This window comes from Bidens hawaiensis, unplaced genomic scaffold, assembly GCF_021521415.1.
Source record: "Bidens hawaiensis isolate Kalapana, Puna unplaced genomic scaffold, B.hawaiensis_p1.1 tig00052241_1, whole genome shotgun sequence".
Taxonomy (NCBI): domain Eukaryota; kingdom Viridiplantae; phylum Streptophyta; class Magnoliopsida; order Asterales; family Asteraceae; genus Bidens; species Bidens hawaiensis.
In genome coordinates, this window is record NW_027506213.1 from 26,392 (window position 1) to 50,286 (window position 23,895).

Here is a 23,895-nt window from a genome sequence, read left to right on the forward strand (position 1 = left end):
AATCAATTCAAACAACCAATAACTCTTTTGAGTGTTGCAAACTTCACATGAAAGCAACACAGACCTGTAAACGTTTATACTTCCCGTCGTACAAAAGAAACACGTTTATACTTCCAGCAATATATGTGACTATATGTGACAGAACAAAAACAGCCGAAAAGGCTGAAGGTCCCGAACCACTGCTTCAAGAAAGAAAGGTATAAAGAAAACAAACATTGGGTGTTCACTTTCTGTGCAAGCTGAAAATTATTGACAGTTAAAGCCCCCTTATGGCCTTATGTATTATTAATTTAACATAAGTAACCAAAAGGTAGGATTGTTATAAACCACAAAAAACCAGTTCCACAATTCAGACCAACCACCAAAACCTAGTTACAATTTACAAAACGGCAGAGTGCAAAAGACCAAAAACCATTGTGCCACAGTTAACACTTCACTGACGAGTAACGTGTACATCATACACGTTACAAGCATAGCGATTAGTTGACGCACTTACAAGCACAAAGTCACATTTGTCTCCTGGCTTAATCCCTTTTTCCTTTGCAAATCTCGACCAGTTTTGTGTCAACGCCTTATAATCATACTTGAACTGATACAAAACCGGCCATCGATCCGCCCCATTTCTGAGAAGAATCACCTTATTATCTTTCCACTTCACAGAACTCGGCAATTCCTGCATATAACCGTTTTAACTTTTTTAAATGTTTTACAAAACATATTATAAAAGATTGAACATATAGGTTAACAGGAAACATACAAGGTATTCGTAGCTACTCATAATTGCAGAAAATGGAGTGTTGGAGGAACCAGATAAGGGTGTCTCGTCATAGTCCTCCGGCTCGGGTTTGGGTGTCCTCATTATTAAACCTCCTGAGCCATGGTCAGTTGCCAGTTCCATTTTTATCGAGCCACCAGAGCCACGATTCATTATTGGTTCCCGTTTTGCCCGTTCTAACCATTTATCTGTTCAATGTTAGCAAACAGTCACACTATGAGTAAGAATATAAACAGTTACAAAGGGTGTAAATTACAAAAATACCCATTGATTTAGGAGAGATTCCAGTGAAGGGCTCTCCTTTAACGGGCTGGCCTTGTATTACTGCTTAAACATAAGAGACATGTTAAAAAGACGGTTTCTGACAATCTTTATGCAACATAACTTATGAATAACAGAGTTGACCAAGAAAGTCAAACTAATAAAAAAGTGACTTACTTGGAACACTAGCAGGCTTCAACCTCTTATGCATAGAATTGTTGTGTGTGACTTCACTATGAACCACAGTGCTTTCCTTGCGTTTCTTATCCGCCTCCTCTATTCGATTTTCCAACGACTTGCGAAATCGGTTAATTTCAGTTTCATCTGCACCACCACCACTCACTGCCACATTGTTTTTCCGGCCACCACCTGATTCCATCGACTTCCTAATTCTGTTAATTTCAGTTTCATCTGCACTGCCACTACTCACTGCCACATTATTTTCTTGGCCACCGTTTGATTCCAAGATTGGCTTCTGAATTCTGTTAATTGCAGATTCATCTGAACCGCCACCACCACTGGCCGCCACATGTTTTTTCAGGCTACCATCTGATGCCACCGACTTCTGAACTCTGTTAATTTCAATTTCCTCTGAATTGCCACCACTGGCTGCCACATTGTTTTTCTGGCCAACATCTGATACCATTTCCACCGCCACCGGCTGCAAATTACTATTATTATTATTATTATTATTAATATTATCATTATTATTATTATTGTTGTTGTTGTTGTTATCAACCAAACATGATGGCATCAGAGTTGTAGGACTCTTGGACCGCACGTAATCAGGAACTGAAACATTCATTGCTTTCTCATTTGGTGACATCATGGCCTCCTTTCCCTTTTTATTAACTGCCTTCACACTGTTCACTTCATGAACAAGAGGTTCAGCTTTAGAAGAAGATTCATGTGATGTGTTATTGCAAATAGCATTGACTTTTAATGAGGTTTGACCATTCATGGTCAACTTATTATTACTTTTCTTGTTTTCTTTCGTCGGGAGGTTAAGAGATCCATAGTGGCGAGTTTCAGGCAATCCAGTTGGTCCATACATCAAGACAACAAAGTGAGATTTCATTATATAATGAAACAACAAGATATCACCCTTTTGTAGCTCATGTTTTAATGCAAAAGTATCCCATCCTCCTTGAAAAGCCACACGGTCATCAATCATTGTGTACTCTAAGACCCATTCCTCACCATTAAAATCCTTTAGTTGTGTCGTCTTACCAACCCGATCTTTTACACGACACGCAAAATTTGGAGGTAGAAACTGCAAATGAATACTATCAATGACATATTTTATCAAGAAGATATATAATGACATTTGAGGCAAAAAGAATCCAAAGGGCAACAAATAAAAAACAAGTGATGTGAAGAAATTAATAATTTAAATACCATAGTTTTAGAATAATCGTCACCCATCATGACTTTACAGAATGTAGTCATTATAGATGCTGGATTTCTTTCCTTTTTATGCATCGTGAGGCAGTGTTGAGTGCATTCTTCACACGCTTTTCCCATATGAACCATTTTCTTCTATGGTGTTTTAGTATAAGCCAAGGGTTGTCAGGATCTACAAAAGAATCACAAAACCGAAAACATAAATTAAACGGTAATCTAAAACTACAAATATGAAATTGAAGTGTCAAGAATCACGAGCTGATGCTTTATGATCAATGTCAAACTTCTATTTTCAAACTAACAGTAGCCATCAATTCAACATGCTCATAACATACTTGCATCAAACTTTTTCCTGCTTAACACAAGATTCAATTCAACTCTGCCCAAAAAAGCATTCAAAAACAGATGTTCAATGGTAATCTTTAACCAAAATGTTAAACATTCATTTCAAATTAAATAAAAGAGCCTCATTTGACCCAAGTCAATGTAGTCAATTACTACCACTAAAATGGCTATACAGGATACACCTAAATTTGGTTTAAACTTTAATAAACAAAACATACTAATTTTACATAACCCTTTCTTTACAGAGTAAAACCAAAAATTATACCTGTCTTTAAACCAAAAAAAACAATTCACTGTAAGGCTATGCGTAGTAGAGGGCTATAAAATGGGGAGGATTTTCGACACGTGGCGCCACGTCAGCAGAGGAGCTATTTTCATTTTGGTGTTCAAGCCAAAAATCACCCCCCCCCCCCCCGGGGATTTGTTTTAGCCACTTATCACCTAAAAAACCAACAACCTATCCCCCACTACGTTCACTCTAACTATACGTCTAGACGATATTTTCCCACAAAACATCAAATTTCCAATGGGAAGTATACGCATACAAACCATAAAATTAAATAAAAATATAAATGTGAATGATATAAAAAAACCCTAAACCCTTCAAAATTGCAGAAAAACAAAGACAGTACTAACCGTTTCGTGGGTAACAATCAATCATCACATTAAACTCTAAATACACAAGAGTAATGAACGTTTTAAGCGTATACAGCATATACTTACATTGTTATAATAACGGATTTGAGAATCGGGTGAACTGTTGGTTTAAGTAGTTGCTGTTGTGCTCGCAATTCCGCCGGTGGATATTCCGGTGGCGGTGGTTTGTGTTGGCGGCAGAATCTCCGGCGAAAACGGTGTGTGTCAGGTTTAGAAGTGAAGAGTTTTATTTTTACTTTAGGAGTTGTGAGTCTGCAAACGTGTAAAAAAATCTTTACTATAGTCAGAGGCTTAAATCACGTGATCAATGACGATTGACGGACGGGTAAGTTAAGGGATTAATTATGGGCATTATTACGAATCGGGCTTCACAGTTTTTTTTTTTTTTTTTTAACAACCAACTAAGTAACACCGGATATTCCGTACGCGGCCCCCATTGGCTAAAGATAGCCCAAGCCGGCCACTAGTTCGAACGGACGGAGCCCCTAGCGGTCCACCTGTTGAGGAATTCACCGGATAAAACCCGACTCCCACGCCCGCCAGACGACACGACAGCGACGAGTCGGTAAAACCGGGTGAGATCAAGACTCGAACTCTAGCAAGCCAGGGTCATCCCTCATATCTCCCATATAAATTGGTGATAGTGAGGTTTGAACCCCCTACTTCTTACTAGTAAAGTGAGCGCTCTACCATTGAGCCACATCCAATTTATCAGGCTTCACAGTTTTACCCGGAGTTTAATAGCCTTTAAAAAATATATATATTAAATTTAAGCGTATAGAAAGTTTGTAAAATAATTTAAGGTTCATGAGATCAAAAATATTTTGTAAGTGTATAATTTTTTTCTATAAAGTGAATCAAATACATTGTATTTTTAGAAAACTTATTAAAGTTTATAATAGATTTTTTTGATATGATGAAATTATGTAGAGACTTGAACTCAAGACTTTTGTTTTTGTCAATGGACCACCAACCTTTCATTGGTAAAAGACTCTAAGTTTACATTAGATATTATATATTTTAAAAGTATAAACAAATATATTTTTAAAATAACTTGATATAAGAAAATAATTTTGGCTGAAAATATGAGGCTTGTAATTTCCTCCTAGCATAGTTATATTGTTACAGAAAAAAACTTCATGGTAGATGTTGTGAAATATGTGAACAAAAAGGAAAAAGTTATGAGGAAGAATGATCATCTTTAACACTGCCGTCCATGGCCATCTATGGCTAACATGGGCATACTTGGGGAAAGAGTTGCTACGAACGAGAAGACAAGATGTTTTGATTGTGGAAACGAACAACTCTAGACAAATTATGTGACTATAAGACGAGATTTGAAATAGAGGGTAGTTGTGTAGCAAATGGTGTCCATCTACAATCTATTGGTCTTTTTGGCCCTAATATGTAACGTGAGTTCTTTCAAAATTATTTTATTGGTATGGTTTTTGAAGATTAATGATAAACAAAGATAATAGGATCATCTATATATTAAAATACAACATTTAAGTCACTCACATATTCACAATTTATCTATGTACCATTCTTCAACTATTAACCTATGTACCATTCTTCAATTCTTTTGTACAAACAACTTATGTTAGAACATCACACTTTCTCTGACTAATCTCTATAATTGTCATTGGATGTATCTTTACAATTAGATTAATAGTTAGAAACATATATATTCATGTAAAATTATCGGTTCTAACATGGAGATATTTATAAAATGTTTAACCCGAATATAGCCTGTTTAATCTATTTGCTAAGCAAGCTAAACATGTTGATGTTTTACATTTAAAAAACAATGATGGTTTTTTTAATAGTTTTTCATTCTACGATTGAAATAAGATAAATAAACAAATTAGATGGCATCATAATAATTGGTAAATGCTACGAACAATTTAGAAAAGTTTTTAAGTTCAATAAATGAAACGTCATTTTGTTTTGGAAGTAAATAATTATTTAGTAACTAGTTTGAGTCCCCCATAATACAAGGTTTATACAGATTTTGTTTTAAATCGTTTTGCTATTTTATATTTTGTAATGATTTGTTTTATTTTTAACATAGTTTTGTTTTAATTTAATACGTATATATTAGTTTGTAACGTTCATTATATTTTATAATTGTTGGGCTCTTTCAATTGAGTTATGTAAGTTTTTTAGATTTTTAACGAACGAACATAAACGAACAAAAACATGTTATTTTTTTAAACGAACAAACATGAACACGAATATATGTCTTATGAAAAAGTGATAACTTTTACATCAGTCGATTCTCGTATATTTCTCCCGATCAAAAGCTATAAAATATCGGTTTAAAATTCAGAAAAACACTTAACGGCATTAAGTGTTTTTTAACCGGGGTCCATTTTGAGAAGAATAATCGAACTGTTGGACCGTTGACAAAGATTTTTAAATGTGAGATTATTACTGGTCAATACACAAAAGGCTTATTTCTAATTTGCTTTGTTTTATATTTATAGTGTTTATATCATGCGTCCATGAAATTTTATAACTTTTTATTTCTTTAAGTGATTTACGTGTCTACCACTAAACCTTAATAGAGTTATAGTTTAGTAAAGCTTTATTCTATATTTTCTAATAATTATTGTTTTCTTTTAATTTTTACACATATAATTCTTTGTTTATTTAACTTATAGTTAAAGATAATTTTTAACACTAGATATAGTTAGTTAATTGTGTGTCTTACTTAGGTTAAACAAATACATCTTTTCCGGCATCCCTCATACAACCCGTCACAAAACACGAGTCTAAACACTAGTTAACTCTATAGAGACCTAACGTAAAACATTTACAAACCAAAGGTGATAAACTGAAAACTACCAATAGTGCAAGGGTCAATGAAGGACTCCCATTAATTCCAGTTTGGACTTCTTTTCCTTCAAGCCGTCGCTTCGCCGCCGTTAACCAATCCCAAACGCCGTCGTTCCAACCGTACTGTAACTATAAATTATCAATTTGCATCCGGTTTGAAACACTGAGAGATTAAATGGCGTTAACAAACCTGATACTGACCGTGGCGGGAGTGAGTGCAGTGATATTACTGATGCGAAGCGATGTGAAACAGTCTGCTTCGATTTTCAAACGGAACGTTCGTCAAATTCGCCACTGGCTCGAGGAAGAATCTGCTTCTGCTGCTAAGTATGATTTCTTTTAATTATTAGACACACACACACACACACATACAGTTACTTTTAGGTTATGATATTGATCGATTATGAAATTATGCATCAATTTAATGTATAAAACCTAGGTTTCTTAAATTTATTAATTATTGATGGAGGATGCAATAACTAGTGACACAGCTTGAATCTGTTGAAGATTAGCTTAAGTATAAGTCTTAAGTACTTATTACTTAACGAACAGTTACATATTTGGCTAAGTATGAAGTCCGAGTGGTTGGCTATATTCACCAAGTAATAAGTACTCGAGACTTATACTTAGGCTAATCTTCAACATCGTCAACAGAATAAATCGTTGCCAAATCTGTTGTTTATGATGGCATATTAATCTGTTATATGCGTTTTTAGGTCATAATTTTTAAGGATTCGTATTGCGGTATTCATAAAAAGTTATGCATATAATGCTGCTTATACTGATAGTTTAGAATTCAATCAATGTCCTTGATCAATAGCAGGATTAGCAGCGGGAATCAGTCTCAACTGTATGTGGTAACTTGTTGATGTGTTGTTGGTATTTGTGTATTAGTTAGTTGTATGGTGAAGTAAGGGATCGTATCTTAACCTTTTATAGCCAGTTATTAGCTCAAATTAGTGATCTGGAGCACTTTTACAAGTGTTCAACAGTGTCTGAATTTATGCCAATGGGCTTGCTTACTGTATAGTTTTTCCTATGTGGTAAAACAAAAACGATCCAGATTCATCAGCCGAATTTGTTTATATGGAGTATTTTGTACAAATCTCAATTTGAACTTGTTTTGGTTTTATAGGGAAATGGAGAAGGCCAAACCTAAGGAGCTGCCGAAGAAAGATGTCCCTAAGTCTGATTAAAGATGGAGTGAAATTACATGATGTTATTTCCCTACAAAGAATCTGATCCGTGTTAGCTTCGTGTTTGTTTTAAATATCATATATATACTGCTAGTAATAAAAAAAAGTAGAATGATTTTGTTTTTCTTTTTGCATTATGCAAATTTTGTTTCACCAGTTTTGTGAAGTGAAGCACTTTGATACCGATTTCGTTTCTTGAAGGTTATGATATTCTCATGTTAGTATATCATTTGACAATTATGAGTTCTGCGAAGTGAAGCACTTAGTTACTAATCCCGCTCGCACCTTTCCTAATCTCATCACCTCAAAGATCCTATAAATTAATTTTTTTAATATTAGCATGAGGAAGGAACTCAATGGGTACTCTTGCTTTACCACTTAGTGTAAATAATGTTTTTTTTGTCTGATTTGTTTTAGAAAAAGGTGACTAGTGGGATAATAATAAAGATGAATGGTTTTTGCACTAATGATCACACTTGCATTAGTCACATTTTATATAAATACCTGAAATTGTTTAAAACATTTATATATTTCTGCATATTTATGTGTGAGCAAATCAAATTATGACTGGATGTCTGTGGTGTTGGTTTCATATGTGTTGGAAGTTGGAACTATGTTCAACACTTAAAATCCTACCAAACAGGCAAACATCAGTTGGAACATGAATTATTTGTAAGATTTAAACACATTAATTACTCACTAAAAAAGTGTGTGCAGACCGGATTGAACCCGGCATGATGTTTTGATCAAGACCCATTTGCCATGATGTGTTTTAGAAACGCCAGGCATGTGACATAAATCAGATATCATGTACAAACTACATTAATATAATATAAATATAAGGTTAAGACTTAAGACTTAAGATCATGGATTAGGAAGCTAATGGCCACCTGTTTTGGTACTGGTTGGAAATAGAATATGTGACGAGATGTAGCATTTGTATATTTACTAATATAGCACATGAGACAAACATCATCAAATGTCAATCCATTACATCAAAGTCGAAACAAGTTTTTCTCTGAGATGCAAGATTTCTCATCGCCCAACCTAAGGACAAGTCATTAGAAATCACGAGTTATAGGTTCATCCTTAATCAGCTACCTAACAGTCTATTTTATGATCTGAACCGATTAGTTGTTTGAACTGAACCTTGTCTTATCAATCCATTTGTTAGGGTTACTTGCAACAAAAAGCAACAAAGATGTCATTAGTATGATTCGAGTCTATAAACAGACCTTTTCGTTGGGTTTTATAAGTTCAACGACTCGACCATATAAAAAAAGTAAAACAACTTTGATTCAAGATCTCAACAAAAGCAATAGGATTTTCAACATTTGCCCTATAATCTATTGCCTGTTTGCATGCCACTGAATACTCAAGGGCAAAGCAGTCATTGGCTCAAACAAAAGCATAGGCTGCAGCAGTACAAGACTTGACCATGAAAATAATTTAAGCATATCCTGATATCATTAAACAATTTTTTAAATATCCCCCAACAAAATCAAAGTAAAACATTACACTTGTATCCGAGGATGGTAAATTGCACCACTTGATCACCCGGATTGTTGAAACACCGACCCAGGCCCGTTTGACCAATCATACCCTTCTCCTGCAGTGTTCGGATTGCTGTTATAGTTTACTGGATGATCGTACTTACAAGCTGACCCATATTTGCATGTTCCATGTCTACTGAAGTAAGTGCATATATTCTGATCCTGCATTTTATTTACTATATTAATGAGTAAACGTGTTCATGTTCTCGTTCACTTAAACAAAAATATTTGTTCATGTTCGTTCGCTTATTAAATAAGCGAACATAAACGGATTTCCTGCTGAATGGTTCACGAACGGTTCAATGAATATTTGGTTTGTTTACAGACCTACTTTTGACAATGGGTGATTTCCAACCCATTCCCTTTTTAGTTATTTTTTTGAGTTAATGGCTATTTTCGTCCCTGTGGTTTGCTACATTCGCCACTTCAGTCCAAAGTTTGAAATTTTGTCAATTTAGTCCTCATAGTTTTAAATATTAGTCAATTACGTCCCGTCCGTCTAACGGCATCCTGCTATGCCGTTAGTTTAAGGGTATTTTTGTCTTTCTCCTTTTTATTTTGAGTTAATGGTCATTTTAGTCCCTGTGGTTTTATACTTTTACCACTTCAGTCCAAAGTTTGAAAATTTGTCCAATTAATGTTCGGTTTAATTCAGTTTATTTTTTTAAAAAGATTTTTTGTCTATAACCCTGAAGAGCATAATCCAAGCCCAAAACCATCGAGCAACCTCCAAAACAGGTATGCATTTACTCTATTGACAACAGTAATCATACCCCCCCTCGTATTTAGTTTCTAGACATTTCCCAAACTTTCCCCTATGGTGGAATTCAATGGTAAAGTGATCAAGATAATTCTCTGAAACCGAGTTGTACAGAAAAAAAAATGTTTCATTGATTAATGTATAATAGTTGATTTCGACCCAGATTTTCGTTACGATATGTTAATCTCTAAACCCTAACTATTATGCATTCATCAAAGAAATGATTTTTAGTTTTTTCTGTACAATTCGATTTCAGGGAATTGCTTTGACCACTTTACCAATGAATTCCACAATGGGGGAGAGTTTATAAACCGTCTAGAAACTAAATACGAGGGGAGGGGGCATGATTACTGTCGTCGACAGGAAAATGCAGACCTATTTTAGTTGATGATCGATTGTTTTGGGGTTGGATTATGCTCTTCAGGGTTATAAACAAAAAAAAAAGAATTAAACTGAACATTAAATTGATAAATTTTCAAACTTTGGACTGAAGTGACAAAAGTATAAAACCACAGGGACGAAAATGACCATTAACTCAAAATAAAAAGAAGAAAGACAAAAATACCCTTAAACTAACGGCATAGCTGGATGTCTTTAGACGGATGGGACGTAATTGGCTAAGATTTAAAACTATGAGGACTAAATTGACAAAATTTCAAACTTTGAACTGATGTGGCGAAAGTAGCAAACCACAGGGACAAAAATGGCCATTAACTCTATTTTTTTATATAACCTATTTGAAATAACATAAAGCTAAGACACCTATGTTATTCATGTATTATGCATTATGATTGAAAGCTAAACTTTCTTAGAGTAATGTAAAGGACATATGAAGACGAACTTACTTTTGAAGTTCTGGTAAGTCGACTCGGAGGATGATTATATTTGCATGAGGCCCGGTATTTGCAGACTCCAGTTTTCATAAAGTGACCGCAATCAGGTTGACCGGGCCTCTCGGGATACTCTGAAACTAACATAGGAGGCTGCTGCTGCTGCTGATGATGAGTATACATGCTGGTATTATCACTCGGTGGATTGTTGAGGAAGAAAGCCGGTGGTATAGGTAGGCCCTGCTCTGAACTCGGGTATAAATGAGCAGGAACCGGAGCAGGAGCCTAAACAAGTCAAAACCAAGAAGATAAGTCAATTATTTAATAAATTATGAACTAAATATTAATCAGTCAGTTTCATTCACCTGATAAAGATTCCAATCTGGATTTGGTGGGGCCATGGTTTGGGTAGGTGGGTACATCACGGGTGGTCTTGGGGTTGACCATGAGGACATACTGGGAATATTTGGTTGGGGTGTGGGTTGTAATGGAACCGTTGTGGGAGAATCACTGCCTCCGACTGCAGTGGGATCGGGATGGTTAAACCGACAGGTTTGACTGTATTTGCAGGAACCATGACGCATGTAGTAAGGGCATTCTTTTTCTCCCTGTAAGGAAATTAAGTCAAAAAACAAAACGTTTTATATTAAATATAATTATGGTTGTAAATAGTTTAATACCAGTCGGATTGGTAGGCCCACAAAGTTGTACCCTGCCACTGGTGTTTTAACGGTCTTTCTTATTCCATGATTGAATTTGCAAGCTTTTCCAAGCTTACAGCCCGCGGAAGATGTATAATACTGCAGTAAACTCAAGTCAGTTATATAACTTAGGCACATTAGTAAATCAAGCATTATCATCAGTTGTGACAAAAGACAATTGTGATTTGTGATGAATTAAACCAGCTTAAAACCGTAAAACACTGCATTTGAACCAATATAGATCGTATATGAACAGTGATGGTAAATACCTTGCATTCAGTCTGCCCTTGCCTCTCCACGTTTTCTTCCTTCTGCTTCTTTGTCTCCTTGATAGGCTGGTAAAAAATGTAAAAGAGACAATTAATATTTAACTAAATGTTGTAATCAGAATGGAGGGAGAGCCCTTAATATATAAGTGAGAAACCTATAAACCCTAGAGAAACCTATCTGGGGCCTATTAACCATATACTAATAAACTAAATTCAATAAACACACCAACAATTATAATAAAAAAAAACAAGTCTTATTCAATAACTTATATGGTAGTTGAGATCCAATGTAAGGTTTCTTCAAATTTTAACTACTAGATGCTACTGATAATCTAATGAATATAACACCGAAGATATATGATACTGCATTAAACTAAAGTCAGATTTGTAAAAAGGTGCAACATCATATACACACCAATCACGATGACTAAAGATTGTCAGATTAACCAACAACCAGGAGGGTGAACTCAGAAGATCATAGATTATCCTAATAAATATCAAGGTTAGCACTCCATCCACCAAAAAGGGCTATGAACGAAAGTGTACTACATAGCATCAGTTATATAGCTTATGCACATAGACAAATCAAGTATTATCATCAGCCGTGACAAAACACAATTGTGATTTGAGATGGATCAAGCCAAATTAAAACCGTACATTACTGCATCTAAATCAATAAAGATTGCATGGGAATATCATTAAACGATGAAAGTAAATACCTTGAGCTCGGTCTGTCCTTGCCTCTCCACGTTTTCTTCCTTCTGCTTCTTTGGCTCCTTGGTAGGCTGCTAAAAAACAAGTCTTTTTCAGTAACTTATAAAGTCGCTGAGATCCAACGTATTAACTACTAGATGCAACTGATAATCCAATGAACATAACATCAAAGATATATTTGTAAAAAGGCGCAAAGGCATAAAGACACCGATCATAACGACTCAAGACGTCAGGATTAACTATACAAACAGGAGGTTGAAGATCATAGATTATCTTAATCAATATCAATGTTCGCCATAAGTAAACCAAGCATTATCATCGCGACACACAACCGTGATTTGTAATAAATCGAACCAAATTAAAACCGTACAACAGTGCATCTGAATCAATAAAGACAGTAAATACCTTGCGGTCAGTCTGCCCATTTTCTTCCTTGTGCTTCTTTGTCTCCTTAGTATGCTGCTAAAAATCAAATCTTTTTCAATAACTTACTAAAATCCAATTCTTAAAATTTAAACTACAAGATGCAACTAACATAACATAACATTTATAATGTAATTAAACCTGATTTTTCCTTCTGATAGGGTGATTAAACTTGCAATTTGACCCAAACTTACACATCCCTGTCCGGATATAATACGCGCAATCCTCGGCATCTAGCCTCAGCGGATAATGATAACCTTTGGATTTACCAACACTTAAACTCTCATTCTCCAGATCTTCCACATCCTCAACCCTAATTTCTTCTTCTTCTTCTTCATTATTATTATTATTATTATTATTATTATTATTATTATTATTATTATTCTCATAATCCCCAATTTCATAAGCTTCACATATTATTTCAATCTCAGCAGCTTCTCGTTCTTCTAAAACCCTAACTTCATTCGGATCCACTTCCACCTCCTCATCTACTGCTTGGCTGTTTATTGCTACAAGTGAATGTTGTTCGTTACGTGTGCAGGATAATATTAGGTTTTGGAGGTCTTGAGCGAGGGCTTGTATTAGCAGCTTATCATCATCATCATCATCATCATTATCATTATCGATGAGTGGATGAGACTGGAGGACTGAATCTGAAGATGAATCTGGGTCTTCCTCCATGTTACCTCTAGTTCTCCATTTTTGTAATAACCACATTTATTTATTACTATTTAACAGTCAAAATTGAGTTGTTAATGCTTTCGAAGAAACCTTGAAGACGAGAGTTTGACGATAAGCTAAATCAATAGTGTGATTTCACGGATGATTCACTTCCGTCTAAAGATCACCATTTATTATTATTATTATTATTATTATTAGTATTGTAGTTTGATCGACTAAGCAACTTTAGTACTTTTATTGAATTTTTCGCAGCTGGCTATTCCATGTTTCAAAAAATGGCCATTTAGTACTTTTTGTAACCCCGTTTATTTTTTCCGTTAAGTCAAGGGCATAATGGTAACTTTAGTTATTTTATTTATTTTCTTTTTTAGTTAAGTGTCATTTTAGTACATGTGGTTACTAAAGTTGCGTAGTTGACTAAACCACATGTACTAAAATGACACTTAACTCAAAAAGAAAATAAATAAAATAACTAAAGTTACCATTATGCCCTTGACTTAACGGAAAAAATAAACGGGGTTACAAAAAGTACTAAAATGGCCATTTTTTGAAACATGGAATAGCCAGCTGCGAAAAATTCAATAAAAGTACTAAAGTTGCGTAGTCGATCAAACCACAGGTACTAAAATGACACTTAACTCTTATTATTATTATTATTATTATTATTATTATTATTTTTGTTATTATACATGTTAAATTAAATTAATTAAATTAACTAATATATAAGTTTGTTTATTTAAAAACTAAATGAACAAAAAGAAACTTACTTAATTTAGTGAAACGAATCGAACGTATGTCTCGTTCATTCATTTATGTTGATTGATGAATGTTTATAGTGATTATGTTTCTTGTTACGTTCATTTATGTTCAATAGTTTACATTTATTTATATAATCATTTAATATTTTTAGGCTTGTTATAATTTAATCTCATTTTTTTCTTTTTTTTTCTTCGAGCTGTATAATTTAATCTAGTTTTAATAACCCTTTGAGGTTAACAAATTGTGGTTCATTTTTTACTTTTAATTGGTTTTAACTTTGTTATGTTTATTCACCGGTTCATTTATGCCCGTTTGTTTACAATAATGAAATGATTGTTTATACGATTAATGGACGAACATTAATGAATCATCATCATCGTACTCCGTATATCCAACCAATAGCAAAGCTATGGTAAGGTCTGAGGATGGTAAGATGTAGATAGCCTTGTCTTTAGTCTCTACCCCGTAGGAATAGAGAGGCTGCTTCCGGTGAAACCCCCAGCTCGATAGTAGTTTTGCATGAAGCCTTGGACATGAGACACATAACACTCAACCATCGGAACACCGCCCGATTGGTGCATATACCCTTGTCTTTCGGCTATGAACGCCACCGCATGATGCTTGATTAACCTTCCGACACGAGATTAGTAAAATAACATCAAAATTAGCGCAATTTCACTTTTGACCACAAGAGGGTTCACACATATATACATTATATGCGCGCACCGCAAGCATGACTTACAAAAATTAACGAATACGAACAAAGAAATCCTTGTTAGTTTAATTGTTTGTGTTTAATTGTTTGTTCGGTTAGAGATAAACAAGAAACACGAACATGCTCCATTTATGTCCGTTCGATTCATGAAATAAAGAGTGAAAGGGTAAGAAAGACAAGAAAGAGAAAGAATGAGGTTTGTGAGGTAGGATGTCGTTTCAATTTTTAAAGTTGAAGTTGTGGTTTTCTCAGCCTATTATATTGTAGTTATTGTAATAATTGTTATATATTATATGAGTTTTGGACGCCCTATTCACTCTTCTAATATGATTATTTTTGTACATTATTTCAAAATTTTAGTTAAAGCGGTTCACAATAATATACTCAAAACCTTTTGTTATAAGATTAAACTACAAACCAATGATCTCTTGTGGTTGAGGTGACACAACCTCATTTTTAAAAGAGGGAGTCGTTTAAAAAGAAAAAATTAAACAATAACTTTATTGTAATGTTTAATTATGTATTTTACTTGTTCACAAAGTTCATGTAACACCAAGATTGATACTTGTTGGCTACCTCGAGCAAATGTTTGCTTCAACAACCCAATATAAACCCTTAATTATTAGAGCCAGAATAATTAGTAAAAAAGAAAAGAAAAACAAAGTAAGTCCTACTCAAACAGTAAATAAGCCATAATAATTACTATTACTACTATATATAAAGAACAACTTTGGTGCCGCAAGTGGCCTATTGGGCCACTTGTTGGCACCGTATTAGTTGGTGAATTTTGTTTTTTTCCGTTTTAGTTTAGTTACCATAATAAACGTGATGGAAACCGACCAAACGTCAACTTTTTTAGTTTTAGCTCCGGTATCATAATAAACCTGAAATAAACCGACCGAGTTGGCGCAGACTCGATGCCTTATGTAAAGCCAATGACCGACAACACTCGGGTTTTACCAATGCGTAAATTTACTGACACCCCCCCAAAGTGGTCGTTGGTCCACCTCATTTTTATATTTTTTCGTTTTTAAGTTCCGATACCGTAACGTACATAAACAAAGCCGACCGAATTAGTGTCAAGTTATCGTCTCAATGCTCGGGACCGACACGCTTGAGTTTTACCACCGCCCAGGTTTTCCAACCAAATAAACATCGTCGTAAATATTTGTTGTCTTACGTATTAATGATTTTATATGTTAACTTGACAAATTAATTTTTTGGGTTTTAACGCTCAAAATTTTCCAATGGTGTCTATATCGTAACGAAAGTAGCCGGTACTGATAGAATTCGTGATGATTTATCTTCGTAACACTTGAGTTTTACCTATAGGCCCGGGTTTCAACGATGGGGTTTTGACAGCTGCTCTGGCGAACGCGTCAGGTAGAAAAACTAGTTACACATAAAACAATCAATTGATTTCGTTTTAATTCTCGTAAACAAAACATCTAGTGTAGTTTCTGCTTTAGGCACAAGAGAGACCCAAATCCACGTTTTCTCAACCTATAAGTGTATCGTCCTAGAACAACTAACGCTAAAGGTACATCTACATAGTAGAAGACAAAAAATGGTCCAAGGGAAAGACGGTTAGAGGTCATTATCATAACAGTACTCGCAATCATATTAGAAAAAACCTTCTGAAAAGGGATAGGGAATTGCCCCATCTAGGGTACCATAATACTAATAGATGTGATTGGTGTAAATATATGCATAAATATATAATTTATGATTATAACAAAGTAAATGATCATTTACACCCACACCATTCATAAGTGTTTTTACTTTCTTGTCTTACTCTCACCTTATTATCGTAGTGATCATTTACTCTCGATAAGACCGGTATCGTCTTATGTTCATGTTTGATATTTTCTTTAACACAATTCAACTCGAACATGTTAGATATTTACACTAACCTTTTCTTAATTTCGGGTTTAAATCTGTAAATATTTTTAGAGTTCCCGGGTTGAGGGTGTAAAATCGTTTAACATTTGAGAGGTTTTAACTCTATCGCAAGATAGACTAACCCTATATAAATGAGAAACCAAAAACCCTTTCACTTTATCCACTCACACTTTTCCTAAACACTCTGAAGTCTTTCTTTCTCTTCAATCACCGCCGTCCAAATCACAGACAAGCCTGCTTTCAATCTCTTGTTTCACACTTGATAATCATCAGACATGGATCCTTCTCCTCCGGTACAACATCATATTATATCAAATATTTGTTTCATCATCTTGTTCTTGACGGTTCAAAAAAGAACCGTCGGAGAATCAAAAGATTATGTTATGTTGTTGTTTGGACAATTCGATCTAATTTCAATACACACACACACACAAAACGGAACCGTCGGAGAATCAAAAGATTATGTTACATTGTTGTTTGGACAAATCGGTCTAATTTCAGTATATATCTATATATATATATATATATGTTCTTATAAAAGAAAATAATCGGAGACACATGTCACTTGGTGATTCATTCATAGCCTAAATTTCCTAATCAAACTATTTTTCTATTTGTTCAAAGCCTCAAAACTCCAACATCTTTCTTCACACCATCAATTTCAAAAGTCGACACGGCGACACCGAATAAGATTTGTGAATGCCAATACTTGTCTTAAAAGTGATCTTCCATGTGAGCGAGAATTGTAAACACTGATCTCACTTGCTAACCCACATAAAACGCACGTTCAGAAATTTTTTTTCTAAAGTTTAATATCAACAATCCTAGAAAGAAAAATACAACTCGTAAGGCATGGCACAATCATCTTCGAAGGGAGACATTGCATCACTCGACATCTGGTACTTGTTAAAAGAATTGTTAACTTTCATATAAGTTATGATAATCAAGATGATTCCACGTTGTATAAGGTCTTAGAAACCGGTCCTAACCTTCTTCAAGTGAAGACCGATGTACCTTCTAATGATTTTGTCTATCTAAATATTACTGGGGCGTTTCAGCTAGTTTGCACTCCTAAACGTGACTCAAATAGTAATTATGTACCTGATCTCTTGTTCTTTAGAAAGTAAGTTGGAAATGATGTGACGAGATTCTAGAAGCCTGCTTAGCTTTTGAAGGTGAAATGTCCCAGTGACCGTATTTACGTCGAGAGTGTAATGTTTCTCACCAAACAACATTTCATCACTTACAATGCAGTAATATAGAACACAACCTAGACTATTTATATCTGAAGCTTGGTTTGGACGGTCTCCATTAATTACTTCAGGTGCTCGAAATCCTAACGTCCTTTGATCACGAGGATGCCTGCTTCTTATACCAACTCCGGTGATTCGATTTTCACAAAATTATATAAATTAGGGTTGTCTGATCCTTCCAGTCCAAACCTTCGGGTTGGCTTACACACTTTTAACTTATTGAAATGCAATAATTGCAGAGAAGAGCTCTATTTCCAGTAGGTGAACCTCTTAAAGTCTTGGATTTGTACTTCAATGCCCATTTACCTGCACTTTTGGTGAATATGTATCGCTTTATGAAAGCTCGCTTGGAAATTGAAATGATATATGTAGAACAAGGCACATGCTATAGTTGAACTCTCTTGTTTAGTCTTATTTAGGAGTCACTACAATGGATGGTGTCTATTCAATCATTTTCTATGATTCAAATGATATGTTTCTTTTATTTTTATTGTAAATTTTTTCAAAATTAATTAAAAGATCTAACTTCAATATTTCATACTAGCTTAACTACCCGTGTGTTTCACGAGTTTAACAATTTAAATTACATAAGCACATTTATGAAATGTTCAATAAACATGAATATCCCAAAATTACGTTTGAACCATAAATCATTTCAAACTTTTGTAAATTGACGACATTATTACAGTTTTTTTTCTAGTGTCATATATCACCACGTCATGTCACAAATTTTAACGACTCAGACAAATATACATACAAATACAGTGAGGTATTATTGTGGGCTAACGTATAACCTAAATAGACAAACATATGTACCTCTTCAAACTTTTGAACGAATTGATTCTTCTTTAACCCGTTAGTAGTTTAAAAGAAACCAAGATGCCGAACATATTATTTATAGAAATTTGACATCTATCAAATAAAAAATATCATGACAAAAAATATTGACTTTGAATCTAATCCAAAACCAAATTTTAAATTTCCAAATCAATCTTTTGATCTGTCGCCAAAGTCATGACCGCAACGATTGGTCACCAAAGTCATGACCTAAAAGTTGAAACACACTTTGGCCCGTTAACTCTTTTTAAATAAAAATGTTTTGAAAAACCACCTCGACATGTATCAAATTATGAATCAATTAACAATATTTTGCAGTAAAAAAACGTTGTTCCTAAACTACACCTGCTAGATATTATAACTTGAAATTAATTTTTTTCCAAATTGTTCAAAAACCTTGATTCAATTTAACTAATCTATTGTAAAAAATTACTATGACAAAATACTCTTTTGCACTCATAAACCTATAAAATTCCGATGATCTATCCTTATTTTCTTAACTACTTTATTGCTTTTTCACACGTCTTTGTTGATTACTAAAAGGCTACTTATCAGGCCCGGCCCAAGGGTGTGGCAGGCTAGTCGACGGCCACAGGCCCGACACCCTGTTAGGCCCGAAATATTTTTTTTAGAAAAAAATTATATGTATTTTTATGAAAAAAAATATGTATAATCAATGTTTCAACACAATTACATAAACACTTGCTTGGTCTAGTGGCAAAGAGTTATGACATATAACTACGAGCTTGTGAGTTCTATTTTTATTTGAGACGTTTTAAAACTTATTTTTATACAAAAGTTTTTTACACAACTCAAATCATAACCAAGTAAGCCCACTTAAAATTATATTGTTTAAACCTAACAAAATGTTTCTTTTTCTTAAGGCCAAAAAGAATTTCGCCTTTGGCCCAAAAAAATTTCCGTTTTCTTGAAGCCGGCCCTGCTACTTATAAAATAGTAATAATTTTTTTTTGAACGACTAAAAAAACATATATTAAACACTAGCCAGTAGCTAGAAAAGAGTGTACAACGCCAACTAGAGATGGTCAAAAAAACCGGTCCGGGAACCGGTTTACCGGTTTAAACCGGAAACCGGTTTTTACGAAAACCGGTTTTTTAAAAACCGGTTTGACCGGTTTACAAACCGCCGGTTCGTATTTCGGTTACAAGTTTTAGAGCCAAAACCGGTTAACAAACCGGTTAATGGAAAAACCGGTTTTTTTTAAAACCGGTTATTATGAAAAAAACCGGTTATTAACCGGTTATTTTAAAAAAAAAAACCGGTTAACCGGTTATTAACCGGTTCTAACCGGTTTCTAAACCGGTCCTAACCGGTTAGACCGGTTAGGGTTTTGACATACAAAAACCGGTTATTAACCGGTCCGGTTATTAACCGAACCGGTTTTTTTTCGGGCAAAAAAAAACCGGTCCGATTAATAACCGAACCGGTTTTTTTTAAAAAACCGATTTGTGCACCTCTAACGCCAACAACAAAAGAAACACCAAAATACAACAATAGTATTACACATTGAATCAACATCAATGTAACATCCCGAAATTTCTAAGAATATTATAATTAAATAAATTAATATCAGTGGGAAAGTTTACTCGGGTTAGTCGGGAAATAATTAATAGAGTAGAAGCTAGTATGGTTCGGGCTAGTGTTGGGTAATGGATATGGGTTATGGACTTGGGAAGGAAGGAAGCGGCCATGGGCTTAAGCCCATGATCCATAATTATATAAACCTTAATCCCCATTTTCCATTCATTTCACACATAATCCATACACCACCAAAACACACACAGCCCGAACCAAGATCCAGAGACGAGAACCCGAGCTTGTTGGTGCTAGATCCTCGTGACGGACCAAAGCAACATCAAAGACCAGCTCGTGTTCGTAGTTCGACTCATTTACGGTACGTTTATGTCGAGAACTTGTTCGTTTATGTTCGGATTTAGTCTAGAAATCATAGATCTGTTTTATTCTGGTAAAAAAAACAAATCCAACGAGGCTAAACTTACTGAAATTGATTACAGATTGATAGGTAATCGTTACTATGAAAAACCCGTATGTATATACATAAATCGCACCCTGTAAACCCGATGTTTTGAACGATTGAATGGTTAGGGTTTGTAGGCGCTGCTTAGACGATTCCGTTGATACCTAAATCGAGTTATTTGGTTAAGAAACGAAGATGATTATGGGGATTAAGAACGAACAGTAGCTGCAGCTGGACAACTTCGCTGCAGCTAAGTTCGCCTGATGATAACTTCACTGGTTGTCAAGTTCGCTAGCTGACTAAGTTCGCCTGAGGTTAACTTCACCTGTTGATAACTTCACCTAAGGTTAACTTCGCTTAAGGTTAACTTCGCATAAGGTTAACTTCGCCTAAGGTTAACTTCACCTAAGGTTAACTTCACCTATTGATAACTTCACCTAAGGTTAACTTCGCCTAAGGTTAACTTCACCTGTTGATAACTTCACCCGAGGTTAACTTCACCTAAGCTTAACTTCACCTGAGGTTAACTTCACCTGCGTTTAACTTAGCACTAAGTTGAAATAATCTGATACGATAGGACGAGTATTGATACGTGTAACATATGTACAGTTAGCAGAGCACAGTTAAAGAGAGGAACCATGATAAACGGAGAAAGGAACCGCATTCAGGTGAGTTTCTAGCCCCACTCCTTGTTATGTTTTCGGGGCTGTGTGCATACTCGATGTGTTTAGTTAATACACTTACCTTAAGCGGTAACTGTATGCCATATATGATATATGTGATAGATATTAATGATTGACTATCGGTACGCGAACGATCTTCGCATATTGCGCGTACTGTCAGGTTGTAAATGAAGATATGAATGTTATATATGGATGATGTATGATCGTTATAAATGAATGCTTGTCGGGGCGTGAACGATCTTCGGATATTGCGCGTACCGACAAGGAGCATGATTGTTAATTGAATGATGTGAGGAACGCTTAGAGTGTTCTTATGCTACGATGTGTTTATTGTATATGCGAAGTAAGTGTATGCAGGTACAGGAATGGTACGTGAGTTCTACGTCTGACGTAGTAAGTTAGGATGGCAAATCCCTCTAGCTTCTGTTGGACATCGATATGGCAGGTGATGGCGTAGTTAAGGACTGTGGGCCTTATACGTGATATAGATGATAGATGTAAACGCAGATAGGGACAGTTGGCCTTATACGTGTTATAGGTATAGACGCCAACGTAGATAAGGACTGCGGACCTTATACGTGTTGTAAATAGGCGTCAGCACAGGAAAGGACTGTGGACCTTATACGTGCTATATTTGTGTTGTGGTAGCACATGAAAGGACTGTGGACCTTATACGTGCTATATTTGTGTTGTGGTAGCATAGGGGAGGACTGTAGACCTCGTACGTGCTATAGTTTAGGTTGCAACATAGGGAAGGACTGAGGACCTTGTACGTGTTGTTATAGTAGAATGGTACAGGGAAGGATTGCGGACCTTGCACGTACCAAAACTTGTGAACATAGGTAAGGACTGCGGACCTTATACGTGTTCACGATCTTGAGTACAGGTATAGACGGCGGACTATGAACGTACTCTCGGTAGACTGAGGTTGGTGATTGTAGATATGTATGTATGTATGTATGGTAGTAGGGTAACGGATTAAGTATGGATATGTATCTTCGGATATATATGTATGTGTATGTATTGTATGGCGTCCGATTAACTAGAACTCACTCAGCGCAGCTGATTTTTAGTATTCACGCAGGTGAGTAGAATGAGACAGCTAGCTTGAGCGGGCACATGGTGGGCGAATAGGAGACTGGCATCTGAAGACTCAAGATGTTTTAATGTTAATTGCCGTTTATTTTGAAAGACAAGAATGTTTAATTAAGGCAAGTTTTGGATTGCTGTAATGTTTTATGAAAGTTTTTATATTACGCGAAAGTTTTAATTAACTCTGATTTGTAAGAACTGTGTTTATGAATAAATCCGACGCTAAAGTAGGGCTACCTGGTTCGGGGTCTTGCAAGTTGGTATCAGAGCATAAGTTCGAGAGATTTAAGCATCCTACATGCTTAGACTCGAATAGAGAATGAGATTTTAGTAAGACAAGAAAGAAGATGCCAATTCAAGATAGCCATGTGTCACTCAAGCAAGCTCAGTAATGGTAAGGTATATAGTTAATGAACGATAATGTTAGGGATAGGATTAATTGATTGATTGTTTGATGGATTAACTGTTTAAAAGTATAAACTAGCACAAGTGAAATCATAAAAGGAATTATGTAGAACCTGAGGAGTAATGCAAATAGTTAATTACACTTGATCAATGTCATTAGCTACTTACCTTACAAATCATGTGCTAAATAATTCCTAGAGTGACGACGTTTGTGTTTTCCCTTTTAGAATACTAATGGCTAGAGCTGGAGAAATTGTTGGAACTGGAGGTCGCACTGGACGTCGTGGCAGGCCTCGTCTTGTCCGGCAACCCTCGGTAGAAGAAGCTTCCAACACCGGAGACGAAGGAGGCGCAGCTGGAGGAAACCCGAGCAACAATGAAGGACATCAACTTGACCCTGCTGTTCTAGCTGCCATTGCCCAAGCTGTGGCAACTGCCATGAAGACTGGGAATCCCGAAGGATCTGCTGGGAGAACTACTGTAGGATCAGGAGAGAATGGTAGGAAGGATGGTGAGGGAGGGAAGGGTGACTCGAGTGAAGCTGGATCTGTCAAGGTTGGTGATGGAAGGAGAGGTCGAGGTGGGTGTAACTACAAGTCCTTCAAAGGATGCGACCCGTCGAAGCTGACTGGTTTGGGAGACGCAATCGCTACTCTCCAATGGATAACCACTATGGACAAGATTATCCGCATTAGCGAATGCCGTCCCGACCAAGCTGTGGGTTATGCTACTCAGCCATTTGAAGAAGAAGCTATGTATTGGTGGGAAAGTGTGGAGCAGAGAAAGACTAGGGATGAGATCAAGGCGTTGAGATGGGACGATCTGAAAGAGTTGGTGATGAA

General features: G+C 35.5%; 3 protein-coding genes across 8 annotated transcripts; 1 reads left to right on the forward strand and 2 right to left on the reverse strand.

Moving 5' to 3' along the window:
- Positions 1-180: 180 nt before the first annotated feature.
- LOC143617118 (uncharacterized) lies at positions 181-3,787 on the reverse strand. Its single transcript, XM_077089775.1, has 6 exons — positions 3,509-3,787; positions 2,435-2,612; positions 1,214-2,309; positions 1,040-1,099; positions 758-963; positions 181-673 (listed from the first exon to the last, which is right to left on the reverse strand). The coding sequence occupies exons 2-6, from the start codon at positions 2,567-2,569 to the stop codon at positions 434-436; spliced, it is 1,737 nt and encodes a 578-aa protein (XP_076945890.1). The 5' UTR covers positions 2,570-2,612; positions 3,509-3,787; the 3' UTR covers positions 181-433.
- Positions 3,788-6,336: 2,549 nt separating this feature from the next.
- LOC143617113 (uncharacterized) lies at positions 6,337-7,476 on the forward strand. Its single transcript, XM_077089771.1, has 2 exons — positions 6,337-6,607; positions 7,416-7,476. The coding sequence occupies exons 1-2, from the start codon at positions 6,456-6,458 to the stop codon at positions 7,474-7,476; spliced, it is 213 nt and encodes a 70-aa protein (XP_076945886.1). The 5' UTR covers positions 6,337-6,455.
- Positions 7,477-8,349: 873 nt separating this feature from the next.
- LOC143617112 (zinc finger CCCH domain-containing protein 43-like) lies at positions 8,350-13,514 on the reverse strand. 6 transcript variants are annotated; one of them, XM_077089765.1, is made up of 9 exons: positions 12,868-13,514; positions 12,709-12,765; positions 12,309-12,377; positions 11,590-11,655; positions 11,300-11,419; positions 10,985-11,227; positions 10,635-10,904; positions 8,995-9,191; positions 8,350-8,523 (listed from the first exon to the last, which is right to left on the reverse strand). In XM_077089765.1, exons 1-8 carry the CDS (start codon positions 13,441-13,443, stop codon positions 9,030-9,032), a joined length of 1,563 nt encoding a protein of 520 aa, XP_076945880.1. In that variant the 5' UTR covers positions 13,444-13,514; the 3' UTR covers positions 8,350-8,523; positions 8,995-9,029. The 6 variants fall into 6 exon arrangements, with proteins under 6 accessions (XP_076945880.1, XP_076945879.1, XP_076945883.1 ...); XM_077089764.1 differs by lacking the exon at positions 8,350-8,523 and having other exon boundaries at positions 8,635-9,191; XM_077089768.1 differs by lacking the exon at positions 8,350-8,523 and having other exon boundaries at positions 8,636-9,191; positions 12,709-12,762.
- Positions 13,515-23,895: the final 10,381 nt, after the last annotated feature.